This window comes from Oncorhynchus keta, chromosome 15, assembly GCF_023373465.1.
Source record: "Oncorhynchus keta strain PuntledgeMale-10-30-2019 chromosome 15, Oket_V2, whole genome shotgun sequence".
Classification (NCBI taxonomy): Eukaryota; Metazoa; Chordata; class Actinopteri; order Salmoniformes; family Salmonidae; genus Oncorhynchus; species Oncorhynchus keta.
This window is the reverse complement of record NC_068435.1, coordinates 15,073,530-15,094,667: the sequence shown is the minus strand read 5'-3', so window position 1 is coordinate 15,094,667 and position 21,138 is coordinate 15,073,530. Positions and strand designations below refer to the sequence as shown.

Sequence of the window (21,138 nt, the reverse complement as noted above, 5' to 3'; positions counted from 1 at the left end):
TATTCTAGACAATTCTGTGCTTGCAACAGTTTGGGGATGGCCCTTTCCTGTTTCAGCATGGCAATGCCCCCGTGCACCAAGTGAGGTCTTTACAGAAATAGTTTGTTAAGATCAGTGTTGAAGAACTTGACTGGCCTGCACAGAACAATGACTTCATCCCCACCGAACACCTTTGGGATGAATTGGAACGCCGAATGAGACATGTGCCGACCTCATTAATGCTCTTGTGGTTGAATGGAAGCAAGTCCCCGTAGCAATGTTCCAACATCGAGTGGAAAGCCTTCCCAGAAGAGTGGAGGCTGTTACAGCAGTAAATGGGGGATCCACTCCATATTAATGCCCATGATTTTGGAATGAGCTGTTTAACGAGCAGGTCTCCACATACTTTTGGTCATAAGTGATACTTTCAAATATTACTTTTTTGGACAAAAGATATACACTACCGGTATAAAGTTTTAAAACACCTACTCATTCAAGAGTTTTTATTTTCTACATTGTAGAATAATAGTGAAGAGATCAACACTATAAAATAACACATATGGAATCATGTAGTAACAAAGTGTTAAACAAATCAAAATACATTTGAGATTCTTCAAATAGCCACCCTTTGCCTTGATGAGTAATGCCAGATATGTAAACATTAAGTGGTTAAGATAACGTAGAATAGTATAGAATACTGGATATACATATGACATGAGTAATGCCAGATATGTAAACATTATTAAAGTGACTAGTGTCCCATTCCTTACAGTGGCCAGTGATCTCTGGTCTATGCCTATAGGTCGTCTCTAATGTGCTAGTGATGGCTGTGTAACATTCTGATGGCCTTGAGATAGAAGCTGTTTTTCAGTCTCTCGGTCCCAGCTTTGATGCACCTGACCTCTCCTTCTGGATGATAGTGGGGTGAACAGGCAGTGGCTCGGGTGGTTGACGTCCTTGATGATCTTTTTGGCCTTCCTGTGACATCGGGTGTTGTAGATGTCCTGGAGGGCGGGTAGTTTGCCCCCGGTAATGCGTTGGGCAGACGACACCACCCTCTGGAGAGCCTTGCGGTTGCACCGGGCGGTGATACAGCCGACAGGGTGCTTTCAATTGTGCATCTGTAAAGGGTTTTAGGTGATACCCACATTTCTTTAGCCTCCTGAGGTTGAAGAGGCTCTGTTGCACCTTCTTCACCACACTGTGGGTGGTCCATTTCAGTTTGTCAGTGATGTGTACGGAACTTGAAGCTTTCCACCTTCTCCACTGCAGTCCTGTATATAGGGGGGTGCACCCTCTGATGTTTCCTGAAGTCCACGATCATCTCCTTTGTTTTGTTGATGTTGAGTTAGCGGTTATTTTCCAGGCACCATACTCCCAGATCCCTCACCTCCTCCCTGTAAACTGTCTCGTCATCGTTGGTTATCAAGCCTACTACTGTTGTGTCGTGTGCAAACTTGATGATTGAGTTGGAGGCGGTTCTCATGAGAGCCAGGTTTATCATAGCTCATGAAGCTGGTTGAGACAATTCCAAGAGTGTGCAAAGCTGTCATCAAGTCAAAGAATGGCTACTTTGAAGAATCTCAAATATATAAAATGTATTTTGACTTGTTTAACACTTTTTTTTAGTTACTACATGATCCTATATATTTTATAGTTTTGATGTCTTCACATTTATTAGAAAATAATAAAAAATTAAGAAAACACCATGAATGAGTAGGTATTCTAAAACATTTGACCAGTAGTGTAGGTCTCCCAATAATCTGGCCATGGTAGATCTATGACTCATATGAGAAGCAAAGAGCCAAGAGGTGCTAGCGGGCTGTGGGGGCGAAGACCAATATGTCTTACAACGGAAGACTTCTGATATATGTATTTTACAACGTTAGTCACCTGGCCTGTGGCTTATCCTTATCTGTAATTGAATAAATGTGGGGGATGTTCTCTTCTCCAGACCTCCAACTCTCCCAAGGACCACCTAGCCTGCTACAGCATTTTCTGGGAGTTGAAGTTCTCGACAATTGTTTATTGAAGAGGAGCTATTAATCCTTTTATTATTTTTGTCTGAACTAGCAATAATAATTCATTGTAGTTGATATCTAAACTCTTTTTATTTTATTTTTAGAAACAATCATAGACATTATTCTAACTGCCACAAAGAACTATGGGCTGGGTCAAGACGTTGACAGGTAATTACCACAGGAACGAAGTACACTCGCACACAAACGCAAAGTGTTGAAGTCGGAAGTTTACACCTTAGCCGTACACCTTAGCCAAATACATTTAAACTCAGTTTTTCACCATTCCTGACATTTAATCCTAGTAAACATTCCCTGTCTTTGGTCAGTTAGGATCACCACTTTATTTTAAGAATGTGAAATGTCAGAATAATAGTAAAGTGATTTTATTTCAGCTTTTATTTCTTTCATCACATTCCCAGTGGGTCAGAAGTTTGCATACGCTCAATTTGGTAGCATTGCCTTTAAATTGTTTAACTTGGGTCAAACATCTCGGGTAGGTCCAATGTTGGTCCATTCCTCCTGACAGAGCTGGTGTAACTGAGTCAGGTTTGTCGGCCTCCTTGCTTGCACACGCATTTTCAGTTCTGCCCAAAAATGTTCTATAGGATTGAGGTCAGGGCTTTGTGATGGCCACTCCAATACCTTGACTTTGTTGTCCTTAAGCCATTTTGCCACAACTTTGGACATATGCTGGGGGTCATTGTCCATGTGGAAGACCCATTTGTGACCAACCTTTAACTTCCTGACTGATGTCTTAGGATGTTGCTTCAATATATCCACATAATTTTCTTACCTCATGATGCCATCTATTTTGTGAAGTGCACTAGTCCCTCCTGCAGCAAAGCACCCCCACAACATGATGCTGCCACCCCTGTGCTTCACGGTTGGGATGGTGTTCTTCGGCTTGCAAGCACCCCCCTTTTTCCTCCAAAAATAACGATGGTCATTATGGGCAAACAGTTCTATTTTTGTCCCCATGTGCAGTTGCAAACCGTAGTCTGGCTTTTTTTATGCCGGTTTTTGAGCATTGGCTTCTTCCTTGCTGAGCAGCCTTTCAGGTTATGTCGATTATAGGACTCGTTTTACTGTGGATATAGATACTTTTGTACCTGTTTCCTCCGTAGCATCTTCAGAAGGTCCTTTGCTGCTGTTCTGGGATTATTTGCACTTTTCGCACCGAAGTACGTTCATCTCTAGGAGACAGAACTCGTCTCCTTCCTGAGCGGTAATGGCGGCTGCGTGGTCCCATGGTGTCTATACTTGCATACTATTGTTTGTACAGATGAACGTGGTACCTTAAGGCGTTTGGAAATTACTCCCAGATTTGTGGAGGTGTACATATTTTTTTCCTGAGGTCTTTGCTGGTTTCTTTTGAATTTCCCATTATGTCAAGCAAAGGCACTGAGTTTGAAGGTAGGCCTTGAAATACATCCACAGGTACACCTCCAATTGACTCAAATGATGTCAATTAGCCTATCAGAAGCGTTTTAAGCCATGACATAATTTTCTGGAATTTTCCAAGCTGTTTAAAGGCACAGTCAACTTAGTGTATGTAAACTTCTGACCCACTGAGATTGTGATACAGTGAATTATAAGTGAAACAATCTGTCTGTAAACAATTGTTTGAAAAATCACTTGTGTCATGCACAAAGTAGATGTCCCAACAGACTTGCCAAAACGATAGTTTGTTAACAAGAAATTTGTGGAGTCATTGAAAAATTAGTTTTAATGACTCCAACCTAAGTGTGTAAACTTCTGACTTCAACTGTACATACTAGCACTTACACACATTCTCTTTTCAAACATTCTAACTGGCCAGACATTCTTCTCTTCCAGTTTAATTTGTAAAAGATGCATTATCGTGGGCAATGGTGGTATCCTGGCTAATAAGTCTCTGGGCTCCCGAATCGATGATTACGACATTGTGGTGAGGTGAGTCTTTACTAATGTAAGGGAAACGCGATGCTAGTTCCAGGGGTAAAGAAAAAAATTAAGTCCTTGTTGTTGAAATTCTTACACAGGGACACTTGAAGTCAATCTTAAAACAATCATTGTTTGTCAGCACGCTGAAGAGGTTCCAACCAAAGCACCACATGTCAATTTATTTATTTAATTTAATATTTTTAACTAGGCAAGTCAGTTAAGAACAGATTCTTATTTACAATGACGGCCTACCGGGGAACAGTGGGCTAACTGCCTTGTTCAGGGCCAGAACAACAGATTTTTTACCTTGTCAGCTCAGGGATTCGATCCAGCAACCTTTAGTTTACTGGCCCAATGTTCTAACCACTAGGCTACCTGCCGCCCCAATCAATCAGGAGCTCTGCTTGGGCAGTCCCAGCAGTTGTCTTATGCTATGATGATCTGGACGAGACTGCTGTACATAATACAAGTTATATTTGTGATTTCGCTTAATTAATCATTACCATTTTGTTTCATTCATGTGACCAACTAATACTGGTTCATAACATGTGACAGACCAAAACCACAAGGCTTCTTCTCTTTAAGCTAAGACCTTGAAACTGCGAGATCGTTCGTCCTCAAAACAAGTACTGACAAAATGCAGATACTGACGAGTGAGGATTTGTTCAGTCAGTCACTTGCGTGAACACAGAAATTGGTTATTAGATCAGCGCTTGAATAGAAGACAGAAATTAGTTATAAGAAAAGCACAAATGTTAAAATTCCAAAAACACTGAATTTGATGTGATTATATCCTGCTTATTGTCGATTCCTCCTGAACTCTGAAGCTTGTTAATGTTGATTGACTTAGGTTAGGGCTTAGATTGATATGAGTGTAAACCTACTGTTTTATCAGTACACCATGAAGGATACTGGGCATTTGTTGGCAAGCCCAGTATCAGAATGAAACTAAATAGAAGCTAAATGACCATTTTATTGTTTTGATTGGCAAAAATTGTAGTCATATTTGAGAGGGAGTGAAACTTAATTCTCAAGTCCCCAGTCTTGTTATGATGTCAACACACAATGTATAGAGCCCCACAGTGGAGCTGTCATAATACCCATAAAACCTGCGGTCAAACGGAATGGTTCCAATTGTTTTTCCACCATTCATTTTTCCCATAGGGAATTTCGGAAACATTTCAAAATAGGGTTGTGTTTTGTGTAGGCTTACCCTGGCGTGATGTTTTGATAACCTTGTAAATCTCTCGGACAAGGTAACTTTAATATATTTGGCTCTATTTACTCAGATTCTAAAATGCTAATTAGCATCAAAGTAGACAACATTCAAGACTACAAATCACAGCAAGCTCCCGCACATCATCTTTACTGATGGGTATTGTGTCAATTTAAAACTATCAAGAGACAGTTCACAGAATTGTCAATTTAAAGAAATTTAGCTGACTTATTCATTACTAAATTTAGCTATTAGATAGTTAATCCAGAGATTCTTACCTTTGTCTTGATTTGGCAGTCTCGTCCAGATCATCATGGCATTTGTAGTTCTTTATGGTAGCGACATTAGCAGCTAATTAGCATTTAATTTTGGGGGGATAAATACAGGCAAATATATTGATAAAAGTAATGTTGTCCTAGAGAGAATTACACGGTTCTCAAAACGTCACACCAGGGTAAGCCTACATGAAACACAGCCATTATTTTAAGTGTTTCTAGAAAAACGATTTTTGTTTGATTGCTAGGTTTTATGGGTATTATGACTCATGCTGTGGTACTCTATTCGCCCACATAGCGCTTCTTCTCCAACCGCAGGTTGAACGAGGCTCCGGTGACTGGTTTCGGCAAGGATGTGGGCACCAAGACCACCATGCGTATTACCTACCCCGAGGGTGCCATCCAGAAGCCTGAGCGATACGAGAAGGACTCGCTCTTCGTCTTCTCTGCCTTCAAACCGCTGGACTTCAAATGGCTCAGACAGATGGTCTTCAGAGAGAAGCTGGTGAGGCATAAGTCCAGGCTGACTGTTGTTACCTTTGCTCATTGGGACCACTAAGAAATCCATCACACACAGTTAGTTGGTCATGTTACTATGAGCTTGTGTGCATTTCCACTGCTCTGAAAGATGATAATGATTTCTTTTGCATATTGTCCAGCCCCACCTCCTTTCTAGGTCTTCCATTGCTTCATAACATTGAGGCGACCACATACGCATGAATCCCACTGGATGTTTTGGCTAGTTTAAGTGCTTTCTGTGGCACTGAGTGACTAGTTAATTTTTTTGTTCACGCCATTTTGGTCGTAAACAGACTGTCTTCTGTCGCAGTCACTTGCTCGTCCTGTGACATTTAATAGATGTGGTTGTGAATTCTCACAATGCTTTCCCATTTTATCATGAATATGGAAATCACTTTAAATTGTGGTTTTATAGAAAAAACTGTCTGAGTTAGTGTTCCTCTCAGCTTTTCATTCTGCCATGACATAAAACAATTTTCCCATTTTAAGGACCTTTTGACAAGCCACTGACTGCCACGTTTGAGTGACAGCCTGTGAATTGGCCTCTTAATCTATGGCTGGGTGACTGAATGGGTCTTTCCTTATCTCTGACGGGAAGGATGGCAGTCATTTGAATGACTCTGAGGACACAATCTGTTATCACTGAAAGAGCTTGCACAAGCACTCTCGCTTGTCTGTAGTCACTCCACCGCAGTCAGGGTAGGGTATGCTCAATTCAAGGACATTCCCGATGGAGCAAAAAACGGTGCCTTTCTTTGAACTTCAATCTTGGCTGGGTTGAGTTTCTCCATATAGGGGGCTTCCTGCTCATTTTCTACAGGGATTCTTCTTGCAAATCTGGCAAGCCAGCGTCTTGGGAACAGACTTCCTATCCAGCACAGCTGTGTGACTTTCAAAATACAAGTGACTTTCAAAATACAAGCTTCTGGAGAGATGGAGGGGTTAGGAGGAAGGGAGTGAGAGAGGGGTTAGGAGGAGGGAGAGAAGAGGGGGTAAAATAAGGGTTAGAGTGAGCGGGGGTACTAGTAAGTGAGAAAGAGAGAAATAGTTGGCTGCTTGATAGCCCCTTAGCCTTTCGAATTGGGCAGATTTGTCTGGACTAATCAGCTGGTAAGTAGCGGGACAGTGGAAATGGCGGACGGAGATAATTGATCTGGCCTCTGGCTTCTGACAGATCAGCCTTTGATCTGCAGGGGAAGGAATCATTTTTCTCATGAAGTAAATTGCTGTTCAAAAGTACCGGCTCTTTTCCATGACAGCGTTTTAGCTGTGATGGCGCGCATGCACTGAACTCATAGTCACACCAACTCACTATTTCACTGAACTCATAGTCACACCAACTCACTATTTTGGTTTGACTTTGCCCCATGGAGCTCATTGTAATTAACTACGCAAATGTCTGAATTTTAGAAGCTGGACTTTTTTATTGAAACTGCGAAAATCACTGACAACCATAATAGGGCTCTGAGATCAACTCAAGGCATTATTTTATTTATTTAATTAAGCAAGTCAGTTAAGAACCTCTTACGTCCACCCGACACGCAGGCGTCGCATCTAGCCATCTGGAAGTGCAAATGCGCTACGCTAAATGCTAATAGCACTCGTTAAAACTCAAACGTTCATTAAAACACACATGCAGGGTACTGGATTAAAGCTACACTCGTTGTGAATCCAGCCAACAAGTCAAATTTTTAAAATGCTTTTCGGCGAAAGCATGAGAAGCTATTATCTGATAGCATGCAACACCCCGAAATACCTGAAGGGGACGTAAACAAAATAATTAGCATAGCCGGCACTACACAAAACGCAGAAATAAAATATAAAACATTCATTACCTTTGACGATCTTCTTTGTTGGCACTCCTAGATGTCCCATAAACATCACTATTGGGTCTTTTTTTTCGATTAAATCGATTAAAATCGGTCCATATATACCCTAAATATCGATCTATGAAAAGTGTGTGATCAAGGAAAAAACTGTGTTTTAAAACGCAATGTCATTTTTTAAAATTAAAAAAGTCTACGATAAACTTTCACAAAACACTTAAATACTTTTGTAATCCAACTTTAGGTATTAGTAAACGTTAATAATCTATCAAATTGATCACGGGGCGATGTGTATTCAATAGCTCCACGTCTTCAAATCATGGTCGGAAATTTCTCATCCAAAACATCCTGTCTGAGACCGGAAGGAATGGGCTCTCTCTTACTCGTTTGACCAAGAAACAAAGCCCAGGCAATTGACAAGACTGGCGACATCCTCTGTGGAGAGGGTAGCAAGTTTTAAGTTCCTCGGCATACACATCACAGACAAACTGAATTGGTCCACTCACACTGACAGCGTCGTGAAGAAGGCGCAGCGGCGCCTCTTCGACCTCAGGAGGCTGAAGAAATTTGGCTTGTCACCAAAAGCACTCACAAACTTCTACAGATGCACAATCGAGAGCATCCTGGCGGGCTGTATCACCGCCTGGTACGGCAACTGCTCCGCCCTCAACCGTAAGGCTCTCCAGAGGGGTGGTGAGGTCTGCACAACGCATCACAGGGGGCAAACTACCTGCCCTCCAGGACACCTACACCACCCGATGTTACAGGAAGGCCATAAAGATCATCAAGGACATCAACCACCCGAGCCACTGCCTGTTCACCCCGCTATCATCCAGAAGGCGAGGTCAGTACAGGTGCATCAAAGCTGGGACCGAGAGACTGAAAAACAGCTATCTCAAGGCCATCAGACTGTTAAACAGCCACCACTAACATTGAGTGGCTGCTGCCAACACACTGTCATTGACACTGACCCAACTCCAGCCACTTTAATAATGGGAATTGATGGGAAATGATGTAAATATATCACTAGCCACTTTAAACAATGCTACCTTATATAATGTTACTTACCATATATTATTCATCTCATATGCATACGTATATACTGTACTCTATATCATCGACTGCATCCTTATGTAATACATGTATCACTAGCCACTTTAACTATGCCACTTTGTTTACTTTGTCGACATACTCATCTCATATGTATATACTGTACTCAATACCATCTACTGTATGCTGCCCTGTACCATCACTCATTCATATATCCTTATGTACATATTCTTTATCCCCTTATTGTTAGTTAGATTACTTGTTGGTTATCACTGCATTGTCGGAACAAGAAGCACAAGCATTTCGCTACACTCGCATTAACATCTGCTAACCATGTGTATGTGACAAATAAAATTTGATTTGATTTGAAGCTGTAGGACTTGCAATCTCAGCCCCATGTAATTTGCTTTCCAATAGACAATACATGCAAGTGCCGCATATATTTTCCAGATTTTGGTGATCAGTTTTTCTTCCGCTTTTCGATGAAACACACGTTATGTTATAGTCACAGCCGTGATTTAACCAGTTTAACCAGTTTTAGAAACGTCAGTGTTTTCCATCCACACATACTAATCATATGCATATACTATATTCCTGGCATGAGTAGCAGGACGTTGAAATGTTGCGCGATATTTAACAGAATGTTCGAAAAAGTATGGGGTAGGCTTAACAGGTTAAGAACAGATTCTTATTTACAATGACAGCCTACCAAAAGGCAAAAGGCCTCCTGCGGGGACAGGGGTTGCGATTTAAAAATATAGGACAAAACACACACCACAGCGAGAGACTTAAGACAACAACATAGCATGGTAGCAACACCATATGGTAGCAGCACAAAACATGGTACACACATTATTGGGCACAGACAACGGCACAAAGGGCAAGAAGGTAGACATAACAATATTACACTAGTTACCCAAGATAATTTGCTTTTAAGTGAATACTTTGTAAAGTATTTTTAGCGACTGTATTGAAATGTTTTAAATTGGTGCTGACTGCTGAGATGTTTTACTTGTAACGTTTACTTTTATTCTACTGACACACACAGACCGGGACAGCCGCAGTTGTACACCGTGTTTCCAGCGAGTCCACTTCAATACGTTCGTATGTAGTAAGTGTATCGACGTTTGAATTGTCTTTTTAAGTGTTTTGTCACTTGACAAATGAGGCCCATCATTGTGAATTCCTGCTGATGAAAAATGATCCTAGATTCTCTGTTTGCTCCTAGAGATGGATTAGTATTTTACACACGCGCGCATGCGCACACACATTCCAGTTATTGCCGCAACCAGTTTCTCAGCTTGTTTAACTTTGGATGTTTTTTCTTTGACGGGTAAATAAAAAGGAATGACATTTAATGTTCAACCAGACATTCAACTAACATCAAGTATTTACGTTAAATTAACCTGAGTAGAGACAGTATGGGTGATTTGGGGGAATTGAGTCATGAAGATGCTTAACATGATATTCTCAGTAAACAACCAGTTACCATGGTAACAGTGTAGACAGTCATATCTGTTGACTGGAAACTATTTAACTATATCTGCTTTTTAGTAATTTTGGAAACCCTCATCAGAAGACAAGTAAATCCTGTTGACTGGCTATAAGCGTAGCTTCATTGCTACCGAAGTAACTGCATCATAAGTGGCCTAAACTATTGCTGTGGAAATGCATACATACATACATACATACATACATACATACATACATACATACATACATACATACACACACACACACACACATACATACACATGTACACACACACACACATACATACACATGTACACACATACATACACATGTACACACACATACATACACATGTACACACATACATACACATGTACACACATACATACACATGTACACACACACATATACACACACACATACATACACATGTACACACACACATATACACACACACATACATACATACATACATACATACATATACACACACACACACACACACACACACATATACACACACACACACACACACACACGTTATGTCTTCAGGGACTGCGGCTAGCAAGCTTCATTGTGCTGTCATGTTTTTAACCCCTCGCATTTTCACCTCTAATACCAGAGCATGAGCAACTGTACAAAGACCACGAGCTTTAGAAATATCATGTTTTTGGACTCCTGGTATACTGATCCTTACACACAGCCCCCTCCTCCCTTTATATTTAACTTTGAACAGTTGCGCTGTGGGAGCTTTGATATCCTTTGTGTGGCATGGCCGCTGACAGGTGAAAGGAATGCGAGGCGCTTTCATGATGCCTATCTCTCACCAGCTTTGAAAGGGAAGGTTTCTCGTTGCTTCTTTAAGGTGGGTGGGAGGTGCTAATTAATTAAAGGTGCTAATTAAAGTGACTCCCCTGTCATGGCAGTCCCCTTCCCCTTTCTCATGGCGGAAGTGTTTGGATGAGTAACTGACTGAAACCTTGTTACTAAAAGACATTAAAGGTTGAAATGCCATAATAATTTGCAAAGATGTTATTCAGTGAACTGTTATTTAGACACGTCCCATGAGAAGTCAGGAAGTTTGACGTTGCAGTAAAAAATTGAGTAAAGTGAATTAATTAAAATGAAAGGTGTTAAACACTACATAAAAAAGTGTTTGGACACTTGCTCGTTGAACATCTCACTCTGAAATCTTGGGCATTAAATGGAGTTGGCTCCCCCTTTGTGTGGTTTGCACTGTTCTGTGAAGGGAGTAGTACAGTGTTGTACCAGTTCTTCAGTTTCTTGACAATTTCTTGCATGGAATAGCCTTCATTTCTCAGAACAAGAATAGACTGGCGAGTTTCAGAAGAAAGGTACTTGTTTCTGGCCATTTTGAGCCTGTAATTGAACCCACAAATGCTGATGCTCCAGATACTCAACTAGTCTTAAGAAGGCCAGTTTAATTGCTTCTTTGGAAGCGCTCCTGAGCCCGTTGGGGCGACAGGTATTCTAGTGGTTAGAGCGTTGGACTTGTAACCGAAAGGTTGCAAGATCGAATCCCCAAAGCTGACAAGGTAAAAATCTGTTGTTCTGCCCCTGAACAAGGCAGTTATCCCACTTCCTAGGCCGTCATTGAAACTAAGAATTTGTTCTTATCTGACTTGCCTAGTTAAATAAAGGTTTAAAAAAAAAGAAGCCCATTGGAAGCCCAACACCTATCGCTTACAGTACACCTACGGTGTAGCTGGGCCCTCCAGACATTCAGAACACCCAAGGAGTAGGGCTACTGGGACGGGGTATGGGGGTTGTTTTTGGACAGGGAGGCAGCGTCCCTCTCCCTGCTTCTCTCTGGTTTGCTGTTACCCTGTCCAACTTGGACTGACTGTCTCGGCTGGCTGCTTGTGGCTGGGTGCAGGGTGAAGAGTGTTTGTTTTCATTTGCATAGGGGGGCCTTATGACCATCTGCGTATGGCCTGCAGATGTGAACGCTCTCACTTGCTTGCCCCTCTCTCCCTTTCTTCCTTTTGCCTTTCCTCCTTCCTTCCCTCCCTCTCATTCTATATGTCAAGCAATGAGTTAGAATACTAGAATACGTACTGTATAAAAAACGTCTAATTTCACTTTAACAGTGTTCCTGCTATTTATGAACTGAAATGCAAACAGGACGCCATATAGGCTAGACATCTCCAGGGTGTTCTATTCTGGGGCCGCCTTCATCCCATTGAGAATAAAAACATAACATGAGTGGCTTATCGTCAATTACACATCTATGGAGGGAATGCACTTTGTTATATTGTGTTTATGTCCACCCTGCGAAGCACCTGCGGCAACTATTAGGAGTTTTTAATTATATTTTTACGAGCCCCATCTCTTTTCGGTCTTATGTTCCAAAATTTGAAATGCTTTTTTTGACACTGGAAAAAAAATCACATCTTCAACATGGTATATCACATGCTGCAATTGGAGGAACAATGGGAAAGTAATGCTGCTTGGAAAGTTGATAAACTTGTAATCCCACTTTTGAGAAATGTTTTAGTTCAGTTTTTACACTTCATTGTTCACACCCTCTTAAGCCTTAGCCCCACCCATCTCTTTAAGGATTCACATGTGAAGCCATGTGCTAAACAGAGTAAGGTAGTGTAGTAAACAACCGAAGATTAAGACTAAAAGGGCTGAAAGTAGTCTACAATAAGGAAAAACTCCAGGTAAAAATACACTTTACAAAATAATGTCAGCTCAATAAAAGTTATGTAAATCATGTTGGTGGTCAATTAAATAATCAAAATGTTTATGCTTTACATACCAAGTGTTGTCATCGATTCCTTATAGAGAAACCACACCGCTGCGTTTGTCACATGAGATGGCAGCAGCTTTCCACCAAACTTTTTGTCCCGGGTGGCGTCCTGGTACTACTATTGCGTTATCCTCTGCACAATTATTGATGAAGTTCACAACTTGCTGCAAGTCTTCATGCTTCAGGTGTAACCTATGCTTGCTTGGTCCGGCTCTCTTTTTGATGGGATGCATTAGACTGTTCTCCTTGTATGACTGGGGGAGGAGAGTCGGGTGTGTTCTGCTATTGCTGAAAGACAAATTATAGATACATATATTTTAGCATTATTAGACTAGGCTTACCCAGACACGCTTGTCTAAATTGATGGGTCATGTGAAAGAGCGGCTCTAACCACCCACAAGCCACATCTAGCTAAGTGGATGATTCTCTACTGTCTATACCTGTTCACATGTTCATGAAATACAATAGATGGCCGTAATCACGTAGACACCTGGCTAAATTGATGGGTTATATAATCATCAGGCTATAACTAGCAATGCAAACGTCTTTCTGAGATTTGATTAATATTACTAAACTCAGCAAAAAAAGAAATGTCCCTTTTTCAGGACAAAGATAATTAATCAAAGATAATTCGTAAAAATCCAAATAACTTTACAGATCTTCATTGTAAATGGTTTAAACACTGTTTCCCATGCTTGTTCAATGAACCATAAACAATTAATGAACATGCACCTGTGGAACATTCGTTAGAACACTTAACGGCTTACAGACGGTAGGCAATTAAGATCACAGTTATGAGAACTTAGGACACTAAAGAGGTCTTTCTACTGACTCTGAAAAACACCAAAAGTAAGATGCCCAGGGTCCTGCTCATCTGTGTGAATGTGTCTTATGCATGCTGCAAGGAGGCATGAGGACTGCAGATGTGACCAGGGCAATAAATTGCAATGAGACGCCTAAGACAGCGCTACAGGGAGACAGGACGGACAGTTGATCGTCCTCGCAGTGGCATACCACGTGTAACAACACCTGCACAGGATCGGTACATCCGAACATCACACCTACGGGACAGGTACAGGATGGCAACAACTGCCTGAGTTACACCAGGAATGCACAATCTCTCCATCAGTGCTCAGACTGTCTGCAATAGGCTGAGAGGCTGGACTGAGGGCTTGTAGGCCTGTTGTAAGGCAGGTCTTCACCAGACATCACCGGCAACAACGTCGCCTATGGGCACAAACCCATTGTCGCAGGACCAGACAGGACTGGCAAAAGTGCTCTTCACTGACGAGTCGTGGTTTTGTCTCACCAGGGGTGATGGTCGGATTCGCGTTTATCGTCGAAGCAATGAACATTACACCGAGGCCTGTACTCTGGAGCGGGATCGATTTGGAGGTGGAGGGTCCATCATGGTCTGGGGCGGTGTGTCACAGCATCATCGGACCGAGCTTGTCGTATTGCAGGCAATCTCAACGCTGTGCGTTACAGAGAAGACATCCTCCTCCGTCATGCGGTACCCTTCCTGCATTCTCATCCTGACATGACCCTCCAGCTTGACAATGCCACCAGCCATACTGCTCGTTCTGTGTGTGATTTCCTGCAAGACAGGAATGTCAGTGTTCAGCCATAGCCAGTGAAGAGCCCAAATCTCAAACCCATTGAGCATGTCTGGGACCTGTTGGATTGGGGGGTGAGGTCTAGGGCCATTCCCCCCCAGAAATGTCCGGGAACTTGCAGGTTCCTTGGTGGAAGAGTGAGGTAACATCTCACAGCAAGAACTGGCAAATCTGGTGCAGCACATGAGGAGGAGATGCACTACAGTACTTAATGCAGCTGGTGGCCACACCAGATAATGACTGTTACCTTTGATTTTTACCCCCTCCCCCCTTTGTTCAAGGACACATTATTCCATTTATCTTAGTCACATGTCTGTGGAACTTGTTCAGTTTGTCTTGTTGAATCTTGTTATGTTTATACAAATATTTACACGTTAAGTTTGCTGAAAAGAAACGCAGTTGACAGTGAGAGGACGTTTCTTTTTTGTTTTGTTTACAAATATCATACACTTAGTTGGAAAGCCAGCCAGCTAAACATTAGCGAGGTAGTATGCTTTAACTTGCAATTACAAATGTATAATTTCTGAAAATGTAGCTTGACTCTTACAGGTATACATGAATGAATGCTTAACTGACATGGTTGCTTTTAGTTTGAAGATGTAATCTAACTGCGGGTGTTTCATACAACAGCCTTCTGTTTTCTCTTTTCGATTGCTTCTGCATTTTCAATCAAACTTCAGAATGTTTTCATACTCCGCTTCCAGCGGGCATTCCACTGATTTCAAAACTCTGTCAACTTCTTCCGTGACAACACTGTCCCCATCACTGTCATCAGAAGACTCTACAATGTCTGGTTAAATTAAAATGTTTTCACTTAAGTCAGGGATTCCTTTTTCAGAATCAGCATGGCATGATCGTCCTCCAGAAAGTAGTCCATCACAACTTTTTCCAGCTAGTCTTTGTCAATACCACCTGTGAAATTTAGGGCAGCAATGTTGCTGAGAGCAGGAGCAACACTTTTGCAATTCTCTATGGCTATATCTTTCAACTCATGGTAGCAAAGATTCTGAGCAGCTTATGTAATAGACAGAAGGTAGCGGGAAGGTTCCTATCTTTTTCGTTTCCAAACCAACGAGGCTCGTAATTGAACGTTTTTATTTGGATTTACAGATGACATAAATGTGTTTATTAAGGGACATGACAGTTCACATGTTCAAGAATGCATTTTTTCAAATGAAATGCCTCTCTTGTGATGTCTGTCATATGCCCAGCTTTCTGTAACAGGTCACATATGTTATCTGGCGGGGGGGTTGTGTGGGGTGTAGAGGCTGGAAGGGTTATCGCTGCGATTACAAATCAGTCCGGAACATGCAGACCTTTTTGAGGAAATCTTCCATACACTTCAGATGTTTAGATGCTTATGTTCCGCCACCACTTTTTCCAGTGAGGGATTTCAAAATCTTGTTTGGGATTTGTGCCTTTTTAGTCTTTTCAACACACCTGTCCTCAAACGCCACTTTCATCAGACTGTTGGTTGCCATAATTTTTTTCCACTCCGATTGATCCCCTGTTCTCTGTACATCTTAATCTCCCGGGTCTGTCATTGTCTTGCTCTAATCCTGCCCTTGACTCTCTCGTGTAGGTTTATCTTTTTCCTAGACGGAGCCACTTACCAGAGCCTCTGTAGTGCACTCAGCAGTTGATTTATGAGGCAGTCAATGTTTTTGAAGTATTAGACTATTCCTGCAAATACAAACCGTATCCAGACATTCCTAGTTAGTCTCCAGAAAAAAACACACTACTTGACATTTTGATATTTGTTCAGTCTCCTCAACACAATTTTCTAAAATGGGAGCATTTCTGGGAATGTATCTCCTCAGGGTCACTAGTGTTTACCATCCATACACACATTCTGTCTTCCACAGACCAACCTGTTATTAATCATGGGGGGAAAGTGTTTACCTTACCAAGTCTTGCACCTGTTTTATGATTGTTGTTGGTAGTTAGAGTAGATATGAAATGACTTTCTATTCATTTTTTTTACTCAGATTTGTTAAACTAAGCAGTGTTTTAGTTTTTTTGTGCATTGAGGCTGTTGAAGAGGGAAGATTTTAGAGACTGAGTCATTGAGTAGGAGGCCAAGAAATTAAAGCTCAGACGCACTGGTAGGATTGTCAAACGTTTGCCTGCTGACAGTACTTAGCACCTCTGACTGCCGACACTGTTCAATCTCTTTTGTGTTCACACAGCAAAGACCTTGGAAGTTGTCAGCCAATCAACTTGTTAAAATACTCCAAGCCAGAAGGTGGCAGTAGTGTTGTTTGGCAATTCATATCTGTGTGTATTGCTTATGGCCTAGATTTCAAGCTATCTGTGCTAATGTTGCTATTTTGTAGAAACCCTTGTTGATACAGTACTAGCCAGATGGTAACAGCTACAGTGCCATCAGAAAATATTCATACCCCTTGACTTATTCCAGATTTTGTTGTTACAGAATTCAAGATTGATTAAATATAAATACACACAATACCCCATAATGACAATGAAAACATGTTTTTAGAATTGTTTGCAAATCTATTGAAAATGAAATACAAAAATGTATGTAATTTACATAAGTAGTCAATACTTTGTAAAGCACCTTTGGTGGCAATTACAGCTTTGAGTCGTTTTGTGTATGTCTGTCAGCTTTGCACATCTTCCTTTCAGATTTTTTCAAGCTCTGTTAAATTAGATGCTGTTCACTGCCACTCCCCAATCTTTAAAAAAAAAAAAAAAAAATGTTTATTTTATATTTAACCTTTAATTAACTAGGCAAGTCCGTTATGAAGAAATTCTTCTTTCCAATGACGGCCTACCGGGGAACAGTTTTTAACTTCTTATGGCTTGGGGGCAGTATTTTGACGTCTGGATGAGAAGTGTGCCCAAAGTGAACTGCTTGTTTCTTCAGGCCCATAAGCTAGGATATGCATATAATTGCTAAATTATGATAAACACTAACATTTCTAAAACTGTTAAAATATTGTCTGCGTGTAACAGAACTTATATGGCAGGTGAAAACCTGAGAAAGTCATCCAGGAAGTGGGATTTTTTGAGGTGGGCATTTTCAATTGAATGCCTATAGAGTATCTAATGGGTTAGGACCCAGATTGCTGTTCCTATGGCTACCACTAGATGTCAACAGTCTTTAGACATTTGTTTCAGGCTTGTTTTCTGAAAAATGAAGAATGAGACCTTTTGTCAGTGGACTGAGGAAGAATGCAGAGCTGGTTTGTGCGCATGACCGATATTCGCACTGTTGTTTTTCCTTTCTATTGAATACGCTATTGTCCGGTTGAAATATTATTGATTATTTAGACAATTGACAACCTGAGGATTAAATCTAAACATTGTTTGATATGTTTCAACGAACTTTACCGGTACTATTAGAATGTATTCGTCTGCATGTTTTGACAGTGGACTACTGAACAAAACGCGCAAACAAAACAGAGTTTTTGGGATATAAAGAGGGACTTTATCGAACAAAAGGAACATTTATTGTGTAGCTGGGACTTGTGACTGCAACCATGTGAAGATCTTCAGAGGTAAGTGATTCATTTTATCGCTATTTCTGTCTTTTGTAATTCCTTTACTTGGTTGTAAAATGTTTATGCCAATTCAGTGTTGCTTTGGCTGTATGCTTGGGGTCATTGTCCTATTGGAATGTAAATCTTCCCCCCAGTCTAAGGTCGCTTGCACTCTGAAGCAGGTTCTCATCAAGGATTTGCCTGTATTTGGCACCATTCATTGTTTCCTCTATCCTTAACAGTCTCTCAGTCCCTGCTGCTAAATAGCATCCCCATAGCAGGACGCTGCCACCACCATTCTTCACGGTAAAGAGGGTGTTAGACAGGTGATGAGCTGTGCCTGGTTTTCTCCAGGCATAGCTCTTTGAATTCAGGCCAAATAGTAAAATATTTCTCATCAGACCACACAATCTTTTGCCTCATTATTTCAGTCTTTCATGTGCCTTTTTACAAATTCTAGGCATGCTGTCGTGTGCCTTTTTTCACAGGAGTGGTTTCCATCTGGCCACTTTCCCATAACGCCCAGATTGGTGAAGTGCTATAGAGACTGTCCTTCTGGCTGGTTCTCCAATCTCATCCAAGGAACTCTAGTTCTGTCAGAATGGTCATTGGGTTCTTGGTCACCTCCCTGACCAAGGTTCTTCTTGCCCGGTTACTCATTTTGCATAGAGCTGGCCGTCCGACTAGAGTCTGGGTAGTTCCATATTTTTTTCAATTTCCCAAACGATGGAGACCACTGTGGTGTTGGAAACTTTCAACACTCTAGAAATAGTATTTTATTAATTTATTTTACCCCTTCCCCAGATACCTCATCACGATTCTCTCTCGGAGATCTACGGACAGTTCCTTGGACTTCATGGTCCAGTTTCTGCTCTGACATGCACTGTCAACTGTGGGACCTTACACTGAGTATACAAAACAAATCTTCTATTTTCATGACAGACTGACCAGGCGAAAGCTATGATCCCTTATTGATGTCACTTGTTAAATCAGAGTTGATGAAGAGGAGACTGGTTAAAGAAGGATTTTTAAACCTTGAGACAAGGATTGTGTATGTGTGCCATTCAGGCGGTGAATGGACAAGACAAAATATTTAAGTGCCTTTTGAACGGGTTATGGTAGTAGCTGCCAGGAGCCCACGTTTGTGTCAAGAACTGCAACGCTGCTGGGTTTTCCACGCTGTATCAAGAATGGTCCACCACCCAAAGGACATCCAGCCAACTTGACACAACTGTGGGGAGCATGGAAAGGGGGTGCAACTCCATATTAGAAAGGTGTTCCTAATGTTTGGTATACTCAGTGTACGCACTAAACACACACATGCATAATTGACGCCACACACAGTCACACTTCACACAGGCTGCTGCTACTCTGTTTTTCTATCCTGATTGCTTAGTCACTTTCACCCATACCTACATTTGACATTTGAGTCATTTAGCAGAAGCTCTTATGGAGAGCGACTTACAGAAGCAGATCGGGTGTAGTGCCTTGCCCAAGGACACATTCTTCTTTCTTTTTTTCCCCCCACCAAGTCAGCTCAGGGATTCGAACCAGCGACTTTTCAGTTACTAGCCCAACGTTCTTAACCGCTATGCTACCTGCCACAATGTACATATTACCTCAACTACCTTATACCCCTGCACATTGACTCGGTACCGATACTCCTTGTGTACAGTCGTGGCCAAAGGGTTTGAGAATGACACAAATATTAATTTTCACAAAGTCTGTTGCCTCAGTGTCTTTAGATATTTTTGTCAGATGTTACTATGGAATACTGAATTGGGGGGCAAAAATAGACTGCAATTAATTGCATGGCAAAAAGAGACTGCAATTAATTGCAATTCATCTGATCACTCTTCATAACATTCTGGAGTATATGCAAATTGCCATCATACAAACTGAGGCAGCAGACTTTGTGAAAATGAATGTGTCATTCTCAAAACTTTTGGCCACGACTGTAGAGTCTCGTTATTTTATTGTTACTATTTCCTTTTTATTTTTGCCATTTTTTTGGTTCTTTTTAGCTCTGTTGTTGTTGGGAAAGTGCTCGTAAGTAAGCCTTTCACAGGAAATTCTACACCAGTTATATTCAGAGCATGTAACATACAATTTGATTAAATTTGAAAATGCAAAACCCTGTATGGGATTATTGCTGGAAAGGACAGAAGCTCATTTATTGTACTGTCAGAAGATGTCAGAGTGTGTAGAACAGAGACAAAAGGGAAAAACACATCTGAACAGCACCCACAAAGAATTTCAGGATAAAGACGAGGTGAGCCTGCTATTATTTTATTTTTGGAATTCAGTCAGGATTCGTCTCCTGATATCATATGAACACATAAGACATGGACATTTTTTGAATTTAAGGAGATGTGTGCTAAAATTGCTAACTTTTCTCCACTCAATGACATAATGTGTGGAATTGCAGAGATTATGCTTTTAAACTGCACATTTCTCTCCGTCAACAAGAAGGGTGTAAACATTTTGGTGTCGCATGGGCTGTGAGATTGGGGTTTGTTACTACGCCAATCATTTAAAAAATATATATTTTATCTTTATTTAACTAGGCAAGTCGGTTAAGAAAAAAATATTATTTACAATGACTGCCTAGGAATAGTGGGTTGACTGCTTTGTTCAGGACCAGAACTACAGATTCTTAGCTTGTCTGCTCTGGGATTTGATGTAGCAACCTTTCGGTTACTGGCCCAACACTAACCACTAGGCTACCTGCCGCCCCAATGACTGACTATATATCCATCCGGACCTTTGCCACCTAGGAAATTTGTGCGTCTCGACCATCTAAAATAGTACTTGGGTACCACTGCTGTAAACCTACAACTCATACACTACATGGCCAAATGTATCTGGACACCCCTTCAAATTAGTTGCTTTGGCTATTTCAACCACACCTGTTACTGACAGGTGTGTAAAATCTGGCACACACCCATGCAATCTCCATAG

General features: G+C 41.2%; 1 protein-coding gene across 2 annotated transcripts in view; it reads left to right on the top strand.

Moving 5' to 3' along the window:
* Positions 1-21,138, top strand: part of LOC118394497 (CMP-N-acetylneuraminate-beta-1,4-galactoside alpha-2,3-sialyltransferase-like) — an 86,781-nt gene that overhangs the window by 48,134 nt on the left and 17,509 nt on the right. For both annotated transcript variants that reach the window (XM_035787719.2, XM_035787718.2), the window contains 3 exons: positions 2,105-2,168; positions 3,837-3,932; positions 5,733-5,919. In XM_035787719.2, coding sequence (XP_035643612.1) covers positions 2,105-2,168; positions 3,837-3,932; positions 5,733-5,919 — 347 coding nt within the window. The remainder of the gene's footprint in view (positions 1-2,104; positions 2,169-3,836; positions 3,933-5,732; positions 5,920-21,138) is intronic.